This window comes from Misgurnus anguillicaudatus, chromosome 9, assembly GCF_027580225.2.
Source record: "Misgurnus anguillicaudatus chromosome 9, ASM2758022v2, whole genome shotgun sequence".
Classification (NCBI taxonomy): Eukaryota; Metazoa; Chordata; class Actinopteri; order Cypriniformes; family Cobitidae; genus Misgurnus; species Misgurnus anguillicaudatus.
This window is the reverse complement of record NC_073345.2, coordinates 26016820-26037210: the sequence shown is the minus strand read 5'-3', so window position 1 is coordinate 26037210 and position 20391 is coordinate 26016820. Positions and strand designations below refer to the sequence as shown.

Sequence of the window (20391 nt, the reverse complement as noted above, 5' to 3'; positions counted from 1 at the left end):
TTTATGTTTGGTATTGCTTACACTTGCTGACGCTGAGGATGTCGCTCTGTTCTGTAAGAAGGAGAGACAGACCCTCCATAAGCAGCAAAGCCTTATGATAGCGCTGAATTGATGCTTCGCCCTGATGAAACATCTCATCCAGAGCAGCAGCTTGCACCTGTAAGACCAGAACGCACAAAGCTAAAAAAACACACTAGCTACAAACAACTGTGATGCATTTTATAAATGTGTGTTCCCTGGAATCAAACCCATTGCAATATTGAGGTGGTGACAGACACAGTTCTTACCATCTGTACAGTGTGGCTGAAGAGAAGCTTCTCAGCTGTGATGCTGTTGATGTGGTCCATGAGTTTATGTTTACGGGAGAAGAATCGCTCCAGCTGAACGCTCAGAGATCGACAGGACACCACGCTGGACTTATACAGATCATTCAGTTTCCTGACCACTGAATAGAATAACATTATTACATATTTACATCATCTACTCGTCAACTTACAAAACTTAGTACAGCTGCTGCTGAAGCCTGGAGTATAGTTTTTTTACGCCATCGTACACATACGCAAAACAGATGTTGGACGCATGAGTATTTCAACAAATTGCAATACATACTCCTGTAAATGTACAAGGTACACACGGTTACAAATATCTGACACTGCGCACACTATTCTGATGAGAAATCTGCATCACACGTTGTACGCCAACCCTCGCGTGAAAAACTACAGACCTTTTGCGTGTTTGCAAACAGAGATGACATTTTTTGTGGGCGGAGCACAACTGGTGGCAGAAAGTGACAGCTCCGCAATAGGGGTGTGAAGTGTTTTAGTGTTAAACTATGATTTTTATGTATCCGGTGTTCTGTAGAAGTCTGTTGCCCCTATATAAGTGTAATGTTTCTTATAACGTTTTCACCCAGCTACGTTTATTTTTTAAATAAATTAACAGTTTAAATGACTTGGCTACTGATATGTGTGCATGTATGTAATGTATATGTATTGTTCTTTATGGGTAAATCAATTATTTGTACAGTATGAATCGCTGAAGTACTTATAAGAGCAATACTATCATGTATTCTGTATAATTTCATTTATTAAATATTTCATCATTTTCCTGTTTTCAATTTCTTCCTTATATTTTTAGCCTACGTGTTTGTTCTAAAACTATTATGTTTACATACAAATTAATTTGTATAGGCCTGTTTATATATTATTAACACTTTACATCGTGTGTCTATGTGCTAAATGTTTATATATTTATTAGTAAACATCATAATTTAAAACAAACAGGAAGAAGAAATAGGCTAAGATAGAAGGTAAAAAGAAGTAATAGAAAACGAGAAAATATGAAAACTTTAATAAATGGTAATATTATTGATATTATGAACTTATTCAAATCTTTAATCTTTCTTAACAAATTATAAACGTAACGTGATGAAAACGCTATAAGAGACACATAGAGGGAACAGACTTCGACAGAACACCGGATATCTTCTCTAATTATTTTCTATTCTAATTATTAAAAGATTTTCAGATGATTTCATCACTCCTGTCTGTCCGGTTGAGGGCTTATTGCAACCATAAACACCTACGTTTATCTTCAAATGGTGTCTTTGACGACAGTATACTAAAAAATAAAGGTCATCTATTTTGTCATTCCTATTCTGACACTCAACACCACAACAAAACATGTTCTAGTGAGTTATATTGTTCGTTTCACTCGTGTCTCATTCATTTCCACTGTTTTTCTACCACCACATTGTGCACGTGACGTAACTGTGACGTTGACTCGCAAAAGGTCTATACTTCAGGCTTAAGGCAACAAGGATATAGAATAACACCCAGGATGCAAGAATGAGGGTTTGATGAAAATCAATTACATCATCACTCATTTACGCATTTGGCAAACACTTTTATTCAAAGTGACTTAAAAAGAATCACTCAAAAATGACAAATTCTCTCATCATTTACTCTAATATTGTTACAAACATGCATAAATTTCTTTGTTCTGATAAATAGAAGAAAGGTATTTTGAAGAATGTGAATGAGCCCAATTCACTTCCATATTAGGAAAAAAGAATACAATGGAAGTGAATGGAGCTCATGAACGGTTTAAAGGAAAACACCACTGTTTTTTAATCCTATACTATGTTCTTACCTCAACTTAGACGAATTAATACATCCCTATCTTTTTTCAATGCGTGCACTTAATCTTTGTACAGCACGTTGTAAATGTGTTAGCATTTAGCCTAGCCCCATTCATTCCTTAGGATCCAAACAGGGTTGAATTTAGAAGCCATCAAACACTTCCATGTTTTACCAATTTAAAGACTGTTACATGAGTAGTTACACGAGTAAGTATGGTGGCACAAAATAAAATGTGGCAATTTTTTAAGCGGATAAAAAATCAAAACTATGATGTATGGCGGAAGAGCACTTAGTTTGCAGCACTTTAACCTCGGCGCGCAGTAACATCATCACTCCTGACTACTCCCCCTCTTGTTCAAAAACCTGCCAATTATTACTGCGCCCGAGGTCGAAGTGCTGCAAATGAAGTGCTCTTCTTTGTGAGTTAATTCACACAAAAAAAAAAACAGTAAGCTTTGCCTTGGAGGCGCTCATCATCATGAATATCCCCAGTAGGTTTTCTCTTCAGATGTTCATGCATCGAGCTGGTACTGATGTGATATACTAACAAAACAGCCATATCGTACTCCCATACTTTAGACCCCTTCGACTTTTAAAACTTTTGCAAACTAACTCGTTTGACGTTGCACTCGACCTCGCATCTTTGAAAACGGTGGACTGAGCCGACTGGTGGAGACAGCGATAGACAGGGTTTAAGGTTTATGCCTACTAGTGGTGTGTATTTTAGCGTGAGACAAAATTTAAAAGGAAAAATAATGGAATCCTTAAAAATATTGATGATGTCGACAAATCAGCGTCGACGCCGTCGATTCTATCGACCAATGGCATAGGCTCTAGAAAAACAGCACTATACTTATAGCTCAGGGGTGGCGAACGTTGGTCCTGGAGAGCCGCAGTCCTGCAGAGTTTAGTAATTAGTAGTAGAGCGAAGTAATCTAGAGCAAGATATGCAATGATTCGCGTTTGGTGTGTACACAGCATTACAACGCATTAGAACTATACATCAGTAAATGCGATCCCTGGGATCAAACCCAGATGAGAAGAACGCTTGTCTGCTAACCTTGTTTGACGGTGGTAGAGGGATAAAGTTTTCCCTGCTTGATGCCTTCCATGGCTGTTTGTAGTGAAGATGACAGAAGCTCTGCTATCTTCATATAAAGCACCAACTGCTCAGCATAACTGAGAGAACACAGAAGAAAACGTTCACATTCATGCATTTGACTCCTTTATTTGAAGCAATTAACATTGCACTCAAGGTACAAATTTAATGACTACAATTGCTGTAATTTGCCCTTAGAGTCTAAAGATGTTGAAAATATCCTCACCTCCACTCTCGGCTCAGTGAGCTGATCTGGTCGGCGACCAAGCTCTGTTGCTGAAGCAGGCTGGTAGAGGAGGGGTCTGTCTGCTCCGGATCTCCACCCCGATCTCCAGCCACCTCCACCATGCAGCGAGTGAAGTCTAGCATGAACCGAAGCTTGCGCAAAGCCTCCGTATGTTCCTGCTACAATTGAGAAAGAGAGAGGTCCAAATGTTAACCCAAACTTTTGGATTATGCTGTTCTGATTGAATTGTAAACGCTGGCGCTTACCTCCATCAGGGTCTCCTCTGGTAATTCAGGGACTTCAAAAGTCACAGCTGAGATGGGGTCACTGAAACTGTAGCGAGGACTGGAAGGCCCGTCAAAGCCATCCATGCAAAAGCCTGTTTGTGGATAGCGGCTGGTGAGGGAGCCTACTGGACTAATGGAACTTGAAGAACCCACTATGGGACACAGAGAAGGTCTAGTCAGTACTGCATTGAATGATTTATGTAAAATCAAAACAGAAGAAATCTCTCTTCACCTGAGAACTTCCTTGAGCGAACATTTTGGGGCGGTGTCCCTCCACTGGGTGGAGAACCCACAGTGAACACCACACGAGCTGGGCTACTTGAACCCACATAGAAATGTCCACCACTAGAGGGCGCTGTGAGTAGATGCGCAAAAGGTTTTTTAAGAGTAAATTCAACTTTATATAAAAAAAAACATTACAAAAATGTTTGGTATCAGTTAATGGTGGGCGTGGCTTTTCACATTTATTGACTGTATATATATTTATAAAAAGAAAGTCGTTTTGATTTCATGAGGACTTCAAAGGATTAGTCAATTTTCTTAAAAAAAATCCAGATAATTTACTCACCACCATGTCATCCAAAATGTTGATGTCTTTCTTTGTTCAGTCGAAAAGAAATTATGTTTTTTGAGGAAAACATTCCAGGATTTTTCTCATTTTAATGGACTTTAACAGGCCCCAACACTTAACAGTTTTAATGCAGTTTCAAAGGACTCTAAATGATTCCAAATAAGGTATAAGGGTCTTATCTGGTAAAATGATTGTCATTTTTGGCAAGAAAAATGTAAAATATGCACTTTTAAACCACAACTTCTTCCTCCGTCTCTGTGTGACAAGCCAGCGCGACCTCACGCAATTGCGTAATGACGCTGAAAGGTCACATGTTACATACATAAAACGCACATTTGCGGACTATTTTAACCAATAAACTGACACAACGACATTAATTTGTATCATTCCACATACAACAACGTCGTAACGGTCCTCTTTCTCCACACTTGTATACACTGGGGCGTAGTTTCGATACGTCATCTGTGACCTCTTGACGTGATGATGCATTACGTGAGCTCGCGCTGGCACGTCACACGACCGGAGGAAGACGAGAAGTTGTGGTTTAAAATTGCATATTTTTATTTTTCTTGCCAAAAATGACAACCGTTTCGATAGATAAGACCCTTATGCCTCATTTGGAATAATTTAGAGTCCTTTGAAACTGCAATTTTAAACTACATTAAAACTGTTAAGTGTTGGGGTTCATTAAAATGAGAAAAATCCTAGAATGTTTTTTCAAAAAACATAATTTCTTCTCGATTGAAAAAAGAAAGACATCAACATTTTGTATGACATGGTGGTGAGTAAATGATCTGGATTTAAAAAAAAAAATGGACTAATCCTTTAAGAGTACTTGCTATTGTTAAAAAAGTACAGACAGATGGTGGTCTTGCAGGGTGGTCAAGCTGACTGCTTAGCATATTTAGACATAATAGACACATTTTAGATGCTATAATGCCTAAATAAGGTACGTGTTAATAAGCTCACCTGTGATGTCGATGGCTCTGTCTGAATTGAGATTCTCCATGCTTCCTTTTTGTCCTCTCTGCCCTCCAAATGCTGCCATTAGGAGCACGTCAGACAGGCGACCAGTGCTCTGAGACCTGCCCCAACACAAGTGTGAGTGAGAAAGAAGGAAAAAGTGAAAAAGAGAACAAAACAAAAAGTAAACACTACAAAGGTCATGGGTTCGAACCATGCCTGTCAACATTGGGAACAAAGGGAAATTATCCAGACCCCCCACCCCCATTACTATGCAAGGGAATAGATGGGTACTTTCTTACCTAGTATTGGTGTCTTGTTTTCAGTACAAATATTTAAACATTCTTAAATTAAGATGCATTTTCTTGATTAGAAAATAATTTAAATTTTTTAGACAAAAATAATAATTTAAGTGAATTTGTGCTTAAAACAAGCCAATGGGGTAAGAAAAAATTCTTGAAATAGGTTTACTTTTTCTTAAACACTTAACTCTTTTCCCGTCAGTGTTTTTTAAAAAGTTGCCAGCCAGCACAGCATTTTTCACAATTTTCACAAAAGTTTAATGCCTTCCAGAAAATGTTCTTCTTAAAATATATAAACATACAATATATCAAATGAAAGAACAGACCGCCTGCTTTCAAACAAAAACAAAATGTTTCATCCTACCATTAGTTCTATTTTTATCACCTCCCAAATATGGGTAGGTTTCTTCAAAAACACCAATTTTGAGCATAAACTTGAGATAATTCCATTTTTGTGAAGGGATTTTTATAGAGATCAGATTCAGAGCGATCCTCAAACCTACACGGACATACAGCGGTTTGCCCTAGGGCCATACTTCTGGGTTTTATAATTTGTGGAAGAGCACCTGGTGGATAATAGCGGTATTGCAGAAAGCCGGAAATACTCATCATTGGCAGGGAAGCGTTTTCTCTTAATTGACAAGTTAACTCGTAAATGGCGGGAAAAGAGTTAATTCAAGAAAAAAATTATGTAAAATCTTCTTACCCCATTGTCAGATTTTTTTGCTTGTGTTAAGCAAAAATTCAATTAACATTGATATTTTTGTCTAAACACTAGACGGCCAATGAGAGTTTTTTTTAAAATATGCGAGAAATACGGGAAATGATTTCATGTCGTGAAATAATGGAACAATACGGGAGAATCCGGGCAAAACGTGAAGGTATGGTTCAAACCCCAGGAACACACATATTGACAAAATGCACTATAAGCTTCTTCTCTCACCTCCCAAAGCCTTTTCTCTCCTCAGGTTGGTAGGCAGGTGGCTCTCCTTGAGATGGTCTCAATCCTTGCTGGGTCAGAAATGTGACCATGTTTGGGGAACTCGGGGGCTTGGGAAATTCAAACGGGGGCATGGCTCTGGGATAGGATATTTTTCATTATTTGTTTGATTTGAATTAGTAAAAGTTTAACCTGAGAAGCCTTTTGATCATTTATAGACACATGAACAGGTATTGCGGCTTACTCTGGTAGGAGATCCTAGGATGGTTGGCAGGGGGCTGCGTTGCATAAGCTCACTGAGCCTGGGAGAGGAGTGCAGAGTTCGAAAGGGCATCACGTTCCCCTGAGGGACTACAACTGGGTCTGAATGCTGCTTCCTGATCTTCTGCCTGCATCCACCAGCTGCCTCCAGCAAACAGGGAGCGCTGTTGAGGCGTGTGCCCAGTCCCTGTTGCGGGCGAGGTTTGGTTTCTAAAGGATATATCCAAAAACAAGATCATTCACCAAAAAACAATTACACAATAGACGCAACTACATCAATTTGACTAGTCAGCACTTAGTAAGTAAAAGTAAGTTCCTCAATACTAGCATATTATTTATAACAAAAAAGAAAACAAGAGAAGAGGAAGTGCACTTTTACCTCCACCCCTAGAACTCCTGTGACTCATTTCTGCACTCGCTGGGCAAACTTGGCCCGGCAACTCAGGAATAGTGCCCACTTTTGAGACAAACAGTTTAAGACACAAGGGTTACTATATTAGCTTTATTACAGTCACATTATGGTTTGAACAGAAACTTACCCTGAGGGGAGAGCTGAAAAGGTTTTGCTCCCCCTGTAGACAGTCTGCGGGATGTGAGAGCTGAAACAGGCCCTCCGAACTGAGGCGGTGAGGGGCCGGACCTTCCAGAGGACAGAAAACTTCCACTACCACACCTCTGTACTGTGCCAGACCTGTCAGAGAGAGAGAGAGCGAAAGAGAGAAAAAAAAAGAGTTATCGTTTGACAAATGTGTTTAGGGTAAAAGCAATAATGAAACTATTTATGCTCTGCAGCAAAACTGTTATAATGAAATGACTCCTCTGTTCAATGACTCAATATAACTCAATAAATTCAATATCCTGTGGGGGGTTGCCAGATCAATTCAGTTTACTCATTCACTAAAAGGGAATTTACACAACCAATTTTATGCATTTTGGAAGTTTATTTACATAACAATTGTTTTTTTTGGGGCCTGAAAAAAATCTGACTTTTAAAGCAGGTTTCAAAGTGCAATTTATTAAAAACAATACTATTATCATCTCCTTGTTAAATATGAAAAGTTGAATTTATGAGAACGTTGACTTTATAGATATGCATCATAGACTGTAAAAATAGATAGACGACGTATCTACATAGACATCTATTGTAAAAAAAAATCTTAAAAATGGCCGCTAACATCTTGCGCCAATGATGTCATTTGGAGCCAACAGTCTGTGCAGTAGTGATCGTGAGCATGAGTCCCGGTTTCAAGCCCCCGTCTATTTCCCCGTTTCTCAAACACACAAATCAAGTCATCTCAAGCCTTATTAACTCTTTCCCCGCCAGCATTTTTCATGATTTTCACAAAAGTTGAATGCCTCCCAGAAAATGCTCTTCTTTAAATATATAAACATACAATATATTAAATGAAAGAACAGACCCGCTGCTTTAAAAAAAACACGTTTCATCCTACCTTCATTTGTTCTCTTTTTATCACCTCTCAAATATGGACAGGTTTCTTCAAAACTTACACAGACATACAGCTGTTTGCCCTAGGGCGATACTTCCAGGTTTTATAAGATAGTATCCACCTGGTTGATAATAGCGATATTGCGGATTGACGAGACAACTCGCCGATGGCAGGGAAAGAGTTAATAGCATCTATTAACCAATTTAAACCAAACATATTAGAAAAACAAACCCTTAAAAGTACATTACCATGATAAGAAGAAATAAAAATAAAAGAAACCATTGTTGGTAAAAATAGATTTACATAGAGAAGGCGGAGCTTATACTGTAGTAAGCCACCAGGGGGCGATTGAAATGTTTTCAGGAGGGTGTGCCACCCCTGGGGCCTCATTTATAAAGTGTGCGTAAGCACAGACTTGATTGTAAAGTGTGCGTACCCAACAAATTTATTAAACTGTCTTTGACGTGGAAAAGTGCTTAGCCCCATGTCAGGGTCTGAGCAGACGTACGCACTTTTGCTTGTCTGATTGCTGCAGGTTTGTGGAATATAAGCCATTCTTGCTGCTCGAAAAGAGTTTAAAAGTTAACAAGTGCTCTGTTATATGTCAATGACATTTTTTAGGCATTGTTTAAAGGTAGAGATCTGAAACTGCTCAGCTGCGCACAAGTTCAAGATCATTTGCAATTTATAAATTTCACATCTGAAAGAAAGGGGTACGTTCGTTTTTTGTGTGTACGTTCGTTTTATGAATCACACATACCCATTATTGTAGAAGTGCACCGATAAACGCTGATATGTAAGGAATAATTGACGACGGGCCATTGAATTATAAGAAAATAATGCACACCAAGGTGGTAATGCGGCACGACGCGAAGCGGAGTGCCGTTACACCGCAGGTGTGCATTATTTTCAAATAATTCAAAGGACCGGAGTCAATTATTCCGCTTATACCACGGTTACCACAAACATTGCTCTGGTGCCTATTTTTAAGACATTTGAAAAGATAGGTGTGCGGTTTACAGAAAAATAATCAACACCCATAGAACATTTCTCAGCCAATCAGAATGCAGCATTCAACAGACCCGTGGTATAAACAATAATAATACGTGCTGATATTATCAACAGCTATTTCATGTACTACGGCTTTTGATCAGTAAGTCCTTATCGATCTGAAATCACTATTAGCTTGAGTCGTTTATAACATGCATTTGTTATAAAGACATAATCATTATACATATTCTTTATTATCATGAAAATACCTGAAAAGGTTTGAAGAACAGCAATATAAATATATCCGTAAGCCATTTCCTGGGGCTGCGCGTGTATGGTTCTTTGTCTGCAGCGCATATTAAGTTTCTGCACGAGAGCGCCCCCTGGCTTTTGAATGTAACGGCATTTCACCATAATTCATTGAGAAGCATAGCAAGCAACATCGGCCGATATATCGGTGCACCCCTACATTTTCGATAAATGATGGTAAGATTAAATTTAGGATGGTTTCTACGCAGCATTTTATAAATGAGGCCCCTGGTGTCTAAATACTTTGTGTTTCTCGAGTCGGTCAAGAGTACGATTTTATTACTGTTCGATCTTACAGAAATTATATTATACCAAATATTATACTCCAAACCCAAACGAAGTTTAAACTTTAAACTCGATACAACAAGTATTTAGTGAGAGCCCACCCTGATATGTGTATTACGCATTCAGACATTGTGTATCATCGCCAACTACTGGCCTGCACAATACGTTTTTTTTTTTTTAAGTAATCTTCGTAGATCTGTGTGGATTTTTGAAATGATGTCCATGCAAACCTTTAAAAAACATTTATATTTTCAGTAAATTGTTGCCATGTAAATATACCCTAAAAGTGGAGCCAACCCAGACATACAGAAAAAATATTTAGGAATGTATCTTCACCCACCTTGGAGATTCCTCTTGACCTGGGAACTGGAGGTTCTGCTCCATGCGCTGGTAATTGTGAATCTGTGTGGGGACAGGAATGGGTGCAGACTGCCCATAGTTGCTATAGTTACTCCCAGAAAACTCACTCGGCCTGCTGAGAATGAACCGAAAAATGCAGATCCATGGAGCGAAAAATAATGAGGAGAAAATGGAAACAGAAAAAGACACACATTATTTGATCAATCTGAAAGATAAAATACAAACATTTATACACATCTGGAGATAAACAACTCCTTTGAAAGCATAACAGCTTGAGCCAGGATAAGAAAGCTGTACGAGTGTCTTTTGTGCATGACAATGGCTTTCAAGGGCATCGTTTAATAATAAAAAGAACAGGACGATCTGTGTCCATATCAAAGACTCGATGCTTCGGCCAATCCAGGACTCATTTCCCCTGTGAGGATGAAAGCATAAGGCTCTCATCCATCTCTAATGACCCAGAAACCCAATCAGCAAGAAGCCGTTGGCAGGCAGGAGGAACTCATTCATAGGCTTGGCTACTAAATGCAAAAAATCCAGGTTACTCGACATCGCCGCCGACCCTGCTGTGTTCTTACCCGCTGGGTCCCGGGGAGCTGCTGTAGGAAGGGGAACGTGGAGGGGTCTTGCCTTGACTGCACTGACCTCCAGATGCAAGAAGGGAACTCCTAACACAGAGCAGAGACAGAAGACGCTAACTGTGAAATCCTAAACCTGACTATCGTAAAGTTAAACGTCCTTCAGGTGATATTAGTGCCAATTTCACTTATTTAATAATGCAAAAGTGGAGCCATTTTTATTTATTTATTACTTCCACTCTTTTTTAAAGGGACACTCCACTTTTTATAAAATATGCTCTTTTTCCAGCTCCCCTAGAGTTAAACATTATATTTTTATCGTTTTGGAATCCATTCAGCCAATCTCCGAGTCTGGCGCTACCACTTTTAGCATAGCTTAGCATAATCCATTGAATCTGATTAGACCATTAGCATCGCGCTCAAAAATAACCAAAAAGGTTCGATATTTTTCCTATTTAAAACTTGACTCTTCCGTAGTTACATCATGTACTAAAACTATACTCTCATTCTGGGGTAAATAAACAAGGACTTTGCTGCTGTAACATGGCTGCAGGAGGCGCAATGATATTAAGCAGCAGCCGAAAATAGTCCCCTTAGTATCTTTTAATAGCAGGGGACTATTTTCAGGCACTGTGTAATATCGTTGCGCCTGATGCAGCCATGTTACGGCAGCAAAATCTTTCATTATTACGTTGAAATGAGAGTATACTTCCTAGCCATATCGCCCTAGAAAATCACAACTTTTCATTTTTCGTCGGTCTTAGTACACGATGTTACTACAGAAGAGTCAAGTTTTAAATAGGAAAAATATCGAAACTCTTTGGTTATTTTTGAGCGCGATGCTAATGGTCTAATCAGATTCAATTAATTATGCTAAGCTATTCTAAAAGTGCTAGCGCCAGACCCCGAGATCAGCTGAATGGATTCCAAAACTGTAAAAATTAAAAAAACAAAAAAGTGGAGTGTCCCTTTAAACAAATTTAAATGCATATTGACATAACTATTCTGCTTCCTTGACAGTTTCGCTATAGCTATGCATAAATATAAGTAAGCGGGAAATAGATACTCTCTGTAAAGATTAAAGCATTCTCACCCACTATACATCATACTGTCCTGGAGAACCTTTCCTGTTGGCATTTCACAGGTGAGGTCACCTACAAAAATAGAAAAAGAAAGGGGAAAAAATAGATAAAGGACATACGAGTTGAATGACAAACACCTACTCTAACAGGGCGGTCACAGGCGTAGGCAAAGGAAATAAAGCTTACTGGGGAAATGAGCTGGAACCATGACAAAGTCATCCGTGTCACACGATGAGTTCTTGCTACTGCTTTCCCCTCCACCACCGCCCGAATCCTTAAGGTAGCCTGGAGAATCCTGGGTAGGGGAGGCCAATGCTTTCGCACGAACCTGCTGGATCTCCGCAAGGGATTGCTGGAATATTTGGGGATATAACATAACATCAAATGTTATCAAAAATGTTATAATATACATAAACCTGACATTTACATAAAATAATAGGAATTTAAAGGCGGTGTGCATGATCTCTAAAAGCTTATGTTGACATTTGAAATCACCTAAACAAACACGCCCCTACCCCAATAGAATCTGGACTTTCTTTTGATAGACTTCGTTTATGAAGTTTGAAATATGGATATTTTTCTTACAAAACTGCATCGAAACAAACTCGCAAAAGACCTTTATTAACCCCTTAGAGCCATGTGGATTATTTTTGTGAAGGATGGATGTACTTTTTTGGTCTTTTAAAGTCAGAAGTTGTTCCCTGATCCCTGTTTTATATTTTTATAAAGCCAAGAAGAGCAAGGACATTTACTAAAATAACTCCAAATGTTTTGCGTCTGAAAGATAATGGACGTCTGTATCTCAAATTGCTTGAGGGTGAATAAATCATGGGGGATTTTGGTCAGTTTAAGTGTTGTTTTGGAATCAAACCCATAAGCTTGACGTGGAAGTTCAATGGCCTTGTTTTTAAAAATGCTGCTGCTGACCTATACCCAGAATTTCGATACCAGGAGACCCATAACTGTCACAAAACACAGAGCTGACTCACACGTGGCTCTTCCCCGATTAATGTTGCAAGCCACCATAAAATGTTAAGAAAGTGTCTCTTTGTTCCATGCTTATCCTGACGTCTGTGATAAAGCCCTGAACTACAGCAGGACTTATCTGAGTAACATTGATTTAATAAAGACAGTAAATACACACACACACACACACACACACTTACAGGAGGAGAAGCCAGGTGTGATGTAGATGAACTACTGCATGAGCTTGCAGAGGCTGAGCTAGGAAAACAAGTCAGGGTCACCGGAGCAGCTGGAGGACATAAAGATACATGATGTTAGATAACATTAACATGGTGAGATAAAATGGATGGGATGGCGGGCTAGTAACTCACACTTCTTCATAGAGGAGCTTGCTTCTAAGAAAGGGTGTTTGAAAAATTCATCTGTTAAAGCAGAGACATTCCACGAGGAATTGCATAAGGAGAAAGAAAAGATACAAATGTCCTTATATATAACTAGTGGAGTTAAGCTCTCAGACACTGACCAAAGTCCATACGGTCCTTATGGTTCCTCTGCAGAAGTCCAAGCAGCAGGTGCCTGAGATGACTGGACGTTTCTCTGGGAATGCTTTATGACAGAAAGAGAGCGAGAGAGAGAGAGCTCAATACATAATTCAAAATCAAAAGACCAATCAAACCAATCAAAACAGAGGAATTGACTATGATCAGAGGTGCAACTTCTGTGTCACCAAACAAAATTGACAAACAAAAGGTAAATTTTGGTTTCGAACAGGTTTCCCAACCCACCAACATATTAGCTATTGGTTAGACAAACGAATAATCCCGGGCTAAATTCACACCACTGGTTGACCCTATAATGCTTTGTTGAGTTTGTTAGATTACTCTAAAGCCCTTTTCACACACAGATTACGGAAAATACACGGAAAATGTGTCTGGGATTTGTCGTTCGATTTTGGTTCATTCACACACATTCCATAAAGATCACCTAAACACGCAAGGTATTTAAAGTCCTGCACTTGGTATTTTTTCCATAGTTTCTGGAGTTTGCTTAGGATGCGTTATGTAAATGTTACTAATTTCCTTTTACGAAAGCATTGCCAGAACATTTATGGGGACTTTTGTTCACATAGAAGGCTTTCTGCCAATTTTACTGAAATTTTCTGGGATCAAAATGTTGTGTGAATGGGGTTCAACGAAGCAATTTTTTACTGGGGTTTACACTGGGCTGGAAAAACGTACAAATGGGCAGTGTTTCTCACACTTTTTCCTCCACTTTGGAGGTAGGGAAGGTTTCCAAGCCCCACCTGTCCCCAATTACCCAACAATATGGCAATCAACTAGGCTTTAAGTTTAACTTAAATGTATTTAATCACATCATATTTTAAAACATGAAATAAGACTTTGTTCAAAAGTAAATAATAATAATGCACCCATGTTTGCATTTTGTCTCTGACAAAGTTCATCATACTTTTTTTCGGCTGGCTTTTTGGTTGATTAAGTCCACTGTCTGTCTTGGTTTTCTTTGCTGGTGCCAAATCTCGAGTTTTCTTTTCATTCCGTGTCACAAACTTATCCATTGTTAACTTTTATACCCGCCTCTCCACATTAAATTATTTGTTTAGCTTCATTTACCATTCCGACGTTAATTCATTCTTGTATGTCACTTCCACTTGTAATGTTCCTATTTCCCACCAGTGGGGCACGCCCCACACTTTGGAAAATGCTAGCTTAGAAGGAATTACTGTAATGCCCAAAAATATACATATCAACTGTATCTATTTAAGCAACGAGATGGATACTGTCACACTTACTTTGGGCTAAGCGTTTTATTTTTTTCATAAAACAAGCGGAGGTCCTGGGGACTGCTGGCCTGTAGACAAGACAGATGAAACAAATTTATGGTAACAATTATGGAAAATTCAACATACCCTGTGGTACACCAGACATATGAAATGCACAACCATGCAGAATGCTTATAAGCATGTTCACCCTCATTGAGAACTAAAATTGGCTTTTAAATTTGGTGTGTTGTCATATAATGCAAAGACATTCATGCATTTAAAGTCATCCGGTCTTTAATGTCTCTGCTTAACCTAATCAAAATAAGTGTGGTGCGTACCTGAAATGGCGCTTTCCCTGTCAGGCACTGAAACACAATGGTTCCTATACTCCACAGGTCAGCCTTGGCATCATAGTTCTGCGACATAATAACCTCTGGTGCCTGGTAAACAGTATGTGATCATAGTGATTATGATTAGTAGTAATAGGTGTAATCTTTATCACGCACATGTTTGTGCAAAGTCTGGATGAAAAATTAAATATACCTACCATGTACATAGGGGACCCACAAAGCGTAGCAGCCATCATGTTGTTCTGGAGGTACCTCGCAAAGCCAAAGTCAGCTGAAAAGACAAGCAAGATCTTAACCACTGTGGTGGTGCAGCAGTGCATTCTGGGTAATCTCAAACCACTTGATGGGATATAGGGTAGGTTTAGATGAAAGAACACACTGTATTTTTGGCATCCGTTTAAAAGTTAATAATGTCGTTGACATAAATGTGCAAGCAGTATATGAGTGGAAAAATAGGTAAACTTTGCAGATGTCTTTAATCAGCAAATAAAACAAACCCACAGAGTTTCCATTTGCCTTTTCATGCTGTAATTAAAAACAAATCAAGCACAAAATCTGTACAGAGCACTGGGAAACATTTTAAATTCATTTATTTCAGTCTAAACCATATATACTATACATCTGATCAAGGCTCAATTGTCTGTGAAGACTGTATGTGCTATAACCAAAAACACTAAGTTAAATTAAACAAAAAAGTTTTATAATGTGGAGGAATTATAATGCAAACCGGAAACATTTTCATAAGGAAAAGTGAATATGTCGACATAGTGCTAAGAAAACTTTGGTTGTTTGCCAAGGCCCTGGTTTTTGGCAGCTAGAGCATTCTGGATAGTTGCCCAAATCCAAAATACCCACTTCCAAGTCTGACGCCATACACGTCTGGATCCGAACTTTACTTCCGGTTTCGTTTTTTTTTTAAATGGTCTGACTAGTTGCAAAACTGATCTCTTGAACAAATGCCTCGTCGAAAATAAATGTTTTGGTTTCCTATGTAATCTATGTGTTGTTTTTTTGCTTGTTATATAAATAAACTACGTTTAAAGAACTTTATTATTTATTCTTAGCGGAGTTTACCGGAAATTACGTGCGGACCACGACAGCCGCTTGTTTATGTTGTTATCGCTGAAACCGTCTATTGGCACTTTTCCATTGCATAGTACCCCACGGTTTGGGTCGATCAGCTTACTTTTGGGGTAAGACTGGGTGCAGTACGTAGTACCCGATACTTTTTTTAGTCCCACCTCGATTGGGGTTCCAAGCGAGCCGAGCTGATACCAAAACGTGATGCGAAAACACTGTAGATCACTGATTGTCCTGAGAGAATCGTCACTACCAGCGTCACCGCTATAATGTAAAAGATTAGCTTTACCTTCGTGCTAGCTTGCGATGTCTTGAGCAAACGTGTTGTCATCTGTGCTCGGCAATAAGTTCCTAAACTCCCTTTTAGCGATGAAAAACACCCACAGGTTGAGAATCAGACACACCCTACCAGTTTTTTTTTCCAGATTTGCAGTTTGTGGCAGCACATTAGCAACGCGCATGACCGCATATACTGTATGCTTAAATGCAACTTAAAAGAGGCTCAGCGGAGCGTGTCGACTGACGCCACGGGTGTTTATACAGAAACTGTCATGTGAGACAGAGGTAGTGATAAACATGATGTGCAAACATCTATTTGTGGTGTTCAATTAAAATTTTGTGGCGGACTGAGAAATAAATGAATGTATGGGAATGTACAATGACGCTCTCACTTGTATTGTGTCACAGCAGTAGACAGCACAAATGGAAAAGCTAACCAAGCAAAAGTGAGGTGGGCTGACCCGACCTAAATCGTGGGGTACTATGCAATGGAAAAGCACCATTAGATTTTCTAGTTCCATGCTTTAACAAGATTTACCACCTTCAATGTAAGTATATGGCATGCAAGTCTAATTGTTTAGAAAAGTAACAGCAAAAGACGCAGAACAAGTTGGTGCAGGCCTAAATGCTTAAACTTAAAAAAAATTACAATGAAAGTGACACCTGCATTCGCAAGCACACAAAACTGAAAAAAATGACTCTTAAAGAAGCTGTACCTCCACACACACACTTTCTAACATTTAAAAATGATACATTAGATGCTTAAACATATCGATGCATGTCACACCTATCTTGATGCAGGTGTTGTTGGAGTGGGACTTTCGGCCTGCAGGGTGGGACAACAGGATATTCTGGGGTTTCAGGTCTCTGTGGATGATGCCTTTGCCCTGAAGGACCCTCATGGCCCCTGCAATCTGCTGTAGAAACACTCGGATGGTGTCTTCACTTAAAGTGCCTTTGGCTAAAAAAGAGATTTACAGAAAAGATTAGTCAAGTTCATATACAGACTTTACAATACATACAATATACAGTACTAATTATGCTCAAAGCAAAGAAGCCACTTTGGGTATAAAACTAAGATTTTAATACATTTTAATGACACCATTAAGTTTCCATAGGGATCGTCCAGTTTAGACCAGTAGTTTGACACTTTGTTCACAATATAACGTTAAGATAGATGATTTAAAAAAAGTTTATATCCCTGATGTTTAATCTCTACACCGTCTATACCATAAATATATTTCTAACAGGTTACATTACAAATTTGACAGGCAAATTGTATTCAAATACACCACGCAGTGCTTCCACAATTTAAAACACGTTAACCATGTCAGTGCATGCTTGTGCAAGCAATGTATTGCGCTTTAGTGATTCACTTATTTTTAATTGTTTATTATTCATTAATACAGAGCAAACTAAAAACAACAAATACTGTTGTGTCTGAAATTCACATATTTTTCTTTAAACAAATGTTGCACTGCATTTCCTTGGATCCGTTTTCCCATACAACCTAACTTCCCTGTCTAGATTTGCATGTTTTTGAAATAATCTGATATAATTTTGTTCATCACTCAAGCTTAAATAAATGACAAAATGATTACAAAAATTAATGAGGGTAAAGAGTATAAACCCTATTCTGTCAAAGCAGATGTTTTGTACGCCCCATGGATTCTGAATTTAATCCAATTTGACAACGCCTATTTTATTATTTATTACAAATAATGAACACATCATTTTCTAAAGGAGGTTGTCATGCTATGAAAGCCACAAAAAAATAGTAAAATCCTAAAGTCAGGTCATCACAGATTGCTTATATACTTACAGTGCAAGTAGTCGGCCAAGTCTCCCCCGTTGCAGTACTAAACAAGAAAGCACATTGAAGCACATTAATCCTAAAAAGCAGTGCAATACACAGCATTTCTATTCAGTTTCAAACAAAGCTGTTTGAAAAACCCCTGCATCTGAATAGGACTCAGTTCACCGCATGTAGAGAAAGTATTCAGATGCATATTAAACCAAATCACTTAGAGAAGATAGGCCGTTATTTCCCTTTGTGTGATGCTGATAGACTTCCTTCCTATGTTCCCTGCTGCCTTTGTGAACTCAAAAAAGCTTTCGGAGAATGGAAATACTGGCAGATGTAAGCAATCAGAAAAACTCGAAAAATCCACAGTATTATATAAAACATGCCAAAATTCAGACATGCCCAATGCTGCGTTCACACCAAATGCGAATAGAGTATCCGGCGCGAATGACTTCAATGTTAAATCACTGTAAAGACGCATTTACGTGCATCTGGAGGTCAATTCACGTCTGAATAACGTGAATTGACGGGTGAATGCCGCAATTGAGCGTTGCCGCAGTAAACGCACAAGTTAAAAAATCTAAACTTTGCAGAAAATCACGCCGCATTAACCAATCAGGAGCTTGCTCTAGTAGTGATGTCATTACAGGAAGCGAAAGGAGTTGCAAAAGCCCCTCCCATGACGCAAATTTCCACGTGAATGTCTCGAATGAGTAGAATTTCATGCGCGAATGAAGCGAGTAAACTTAAAATATTCAAGCGTCCAACTATGTGCGAATAGCGCGTTTTTGACGCCTATATCGCATTTGGTGTGAATCCAGCATAAAGCTCAGTGTGTATAGTAGTTCGTTTTTTTAGGGTTTTTTTTTTACGTTTATGCACAGTCAAACACACAGCCTTGCAAAGTATCTTTTTTTATTCATACATGTACACAGATGTTTGACGCTTGTGCATTGCGACAAAATGCATCTCCTGGGCTACATATACTACATTCTTCTGTAGGCGCATGCGCAACTTATGCGTACAATGCAAGTAGGGTTTAAAAAATCCGATGGCATTCTTCTGAAAACTGTGTCATGCACAGTTGCACACTATACATGGACCCTCATGTACACGTAAAAATGTACCATAATTAAGTGTGTATTTTAAGAACTATAGCCGTCTTCTATTGGCCCCAGTGCAGAGTTAACAACAGGTGTTAACTGATTCAGGATAGACAAAGTACACAAGCAAAGATGATGGGAAAACATGCCACCTTACCTCCATTACTAGGTACACAGAACTGGCTGTTTCCTGGAAGGAGAGATAAGCACTGGGATTACAATCAGTAAACAAACACATTATGTACAGTTATGGTCCAAAAACCACATTGAACATCTGACAGCAAAAATGTACTTTAGAAATTCATTCACAAAAACCTTTGACATTGACCATGGTCATATTTTCCTTTTATTGAATTCCTTCACAAATCTCACACAAGTCCATGGCATTTACATTATATTTACGCCAGTGGCGGCCGGTGACTTCTCTTCCGAGGGGCGCAAATTCAAAATATGTGTTTGGAGTTTCATGTGTGTTGCTGCTCATCATGTGAAAATGTGTGTTCGTTGCATCACGTGAACCACGTGCATCATGTCAAAATACGTGCCTGCTGCACACGCGTCTAAAGAGTTTATGATAAAAAAGACGCTCACATTCACAAAATACTCGCAAGACACTCACTTAACACTAAACTCTAAATACACACAAGATTAAGCAAGTATCTGGCAAACGCGGGTGTCTCTTTTATCATAAACCCCTTCAAACATCTGCAGCAGACACGTTTTTTGACATGACGTTTACATCATATATATGTGTGTGTACTGTGTATAATAATTATGTATATATAAATACACATGCAATTTTGAGGAAAAAAAAACTATGTATAAGTATTTATAATTATGTATAATATAAATTATATATAAATCTAAAAATGTATATACACATAAATATTTCTTAAATATATACTTTGGAGTTCTGGGGCACGCCTAAGCTGGGAAACCCTACCGCCTTAACTAGGTCGTCCAAAAAAATTATAATAATAATTTGCTGCACAAAAGGCCATCAAATGCATCTCGGAGAATAGCATGGACGCCTGTTATTGTATTAGTCTATAGTTCTTGCAAATTTAAAGCAACACTATGTAGTTTCCATGTAAAAATGACTTACAGCTCCCCCATATGGTTGAAAAGCGCAACAGTGCCTGGTATCAGACACTCTTCTGCAGGCAGGGGGATGGGGCGGGGCTGTG

At 38.7% G+C, this 20391-nt stretch overlaps 1 protein-coding gene across 2 annotated transcripts in view; it reads right to left on the bottom strand.

Annotated features, from left to right (window-relative positions):
- The window catches only part of ulk1b (unc-51 like autophagy activating kinase 1), a 30365-nt gene that overhangs the window by 3263 nt on the left and 6711 nt on the right, over window positions 1-20391 (bottom strand). Inside the window, exons 4-27 of one of the 2 annotated variants that reach the window (XM_073871360.1) lie at window positions 19362-19394; window positions 18120-18156; window positions 17085-17258; window positions 15136-15209; window positions 14927-15028; window positions 14619-14677; window positions 13332-13414; window positions 13180-13230; window positions 13009-13097; window positions 12029-12194; window positions 11854-11914; window positions 10761-10850; window positions 10163-10297; window positions 7330-7481; window positions 7170-7247; window positions 6779-7000; window positions 6533-6671; window positions 5294-5409; window positions 3986-4108; window positions 3733-3905; window positions 3467-3645; window positions 3202-3320; window positions 288-445; window positions 22-157 (exon numbers count right to left, since the gene is read on the bottom strand). In XM_073871360.1, coding sequence (XP_073727461.1) covers window positions 22-157; window positions 288-445; window positions 3202-3320; window positions 3467-3645; window positions 3733-3905; window positions 3986-4108; window positions 5294-5409; window positions 6533-6671; window positions 6779-7000; window positions 7170-7247; window positions 7330-7481; window positions 10163-10297; window positions 10761-10850; window positions 11854-11914; window positions 12029-12194; window positions 13009-13097; window positions 13180-13230; window positions 13332-13414; window positions 14619-14677; window positions 14927-15028; window positions 15136-15209; window positions 17085-17258; window positions 18120-18156; window positions 19362-19394 — 2749 coding nt within the window. The remainder of the gene's footprint in view (window positions 1-21; window positions 158-287; window positions 446-3201; window positions 3321-3466; window positions 3646-3732; window positions 3906-3985; window positions 4109-5293; window positions 5410-6532; window positions 6672-6778; window positions 7001-7169; window positions 7248-7329; window positions 7482-10162; window positions 10298-10760; window positions 10851-11853; window positions 11915-12028; window positions 12195-13008; window positions 13098-13179; window positions 13231-13331; window positions 13415-14618; window positions 14678-14926; window positions 15029-15135; window positions 15210-17084; window positions 17259-18119; window positions 18157-19361; window positions 19395-20391) is intronic. The other variant, XM_073871361.1, reaches the window with a different exon arrangement.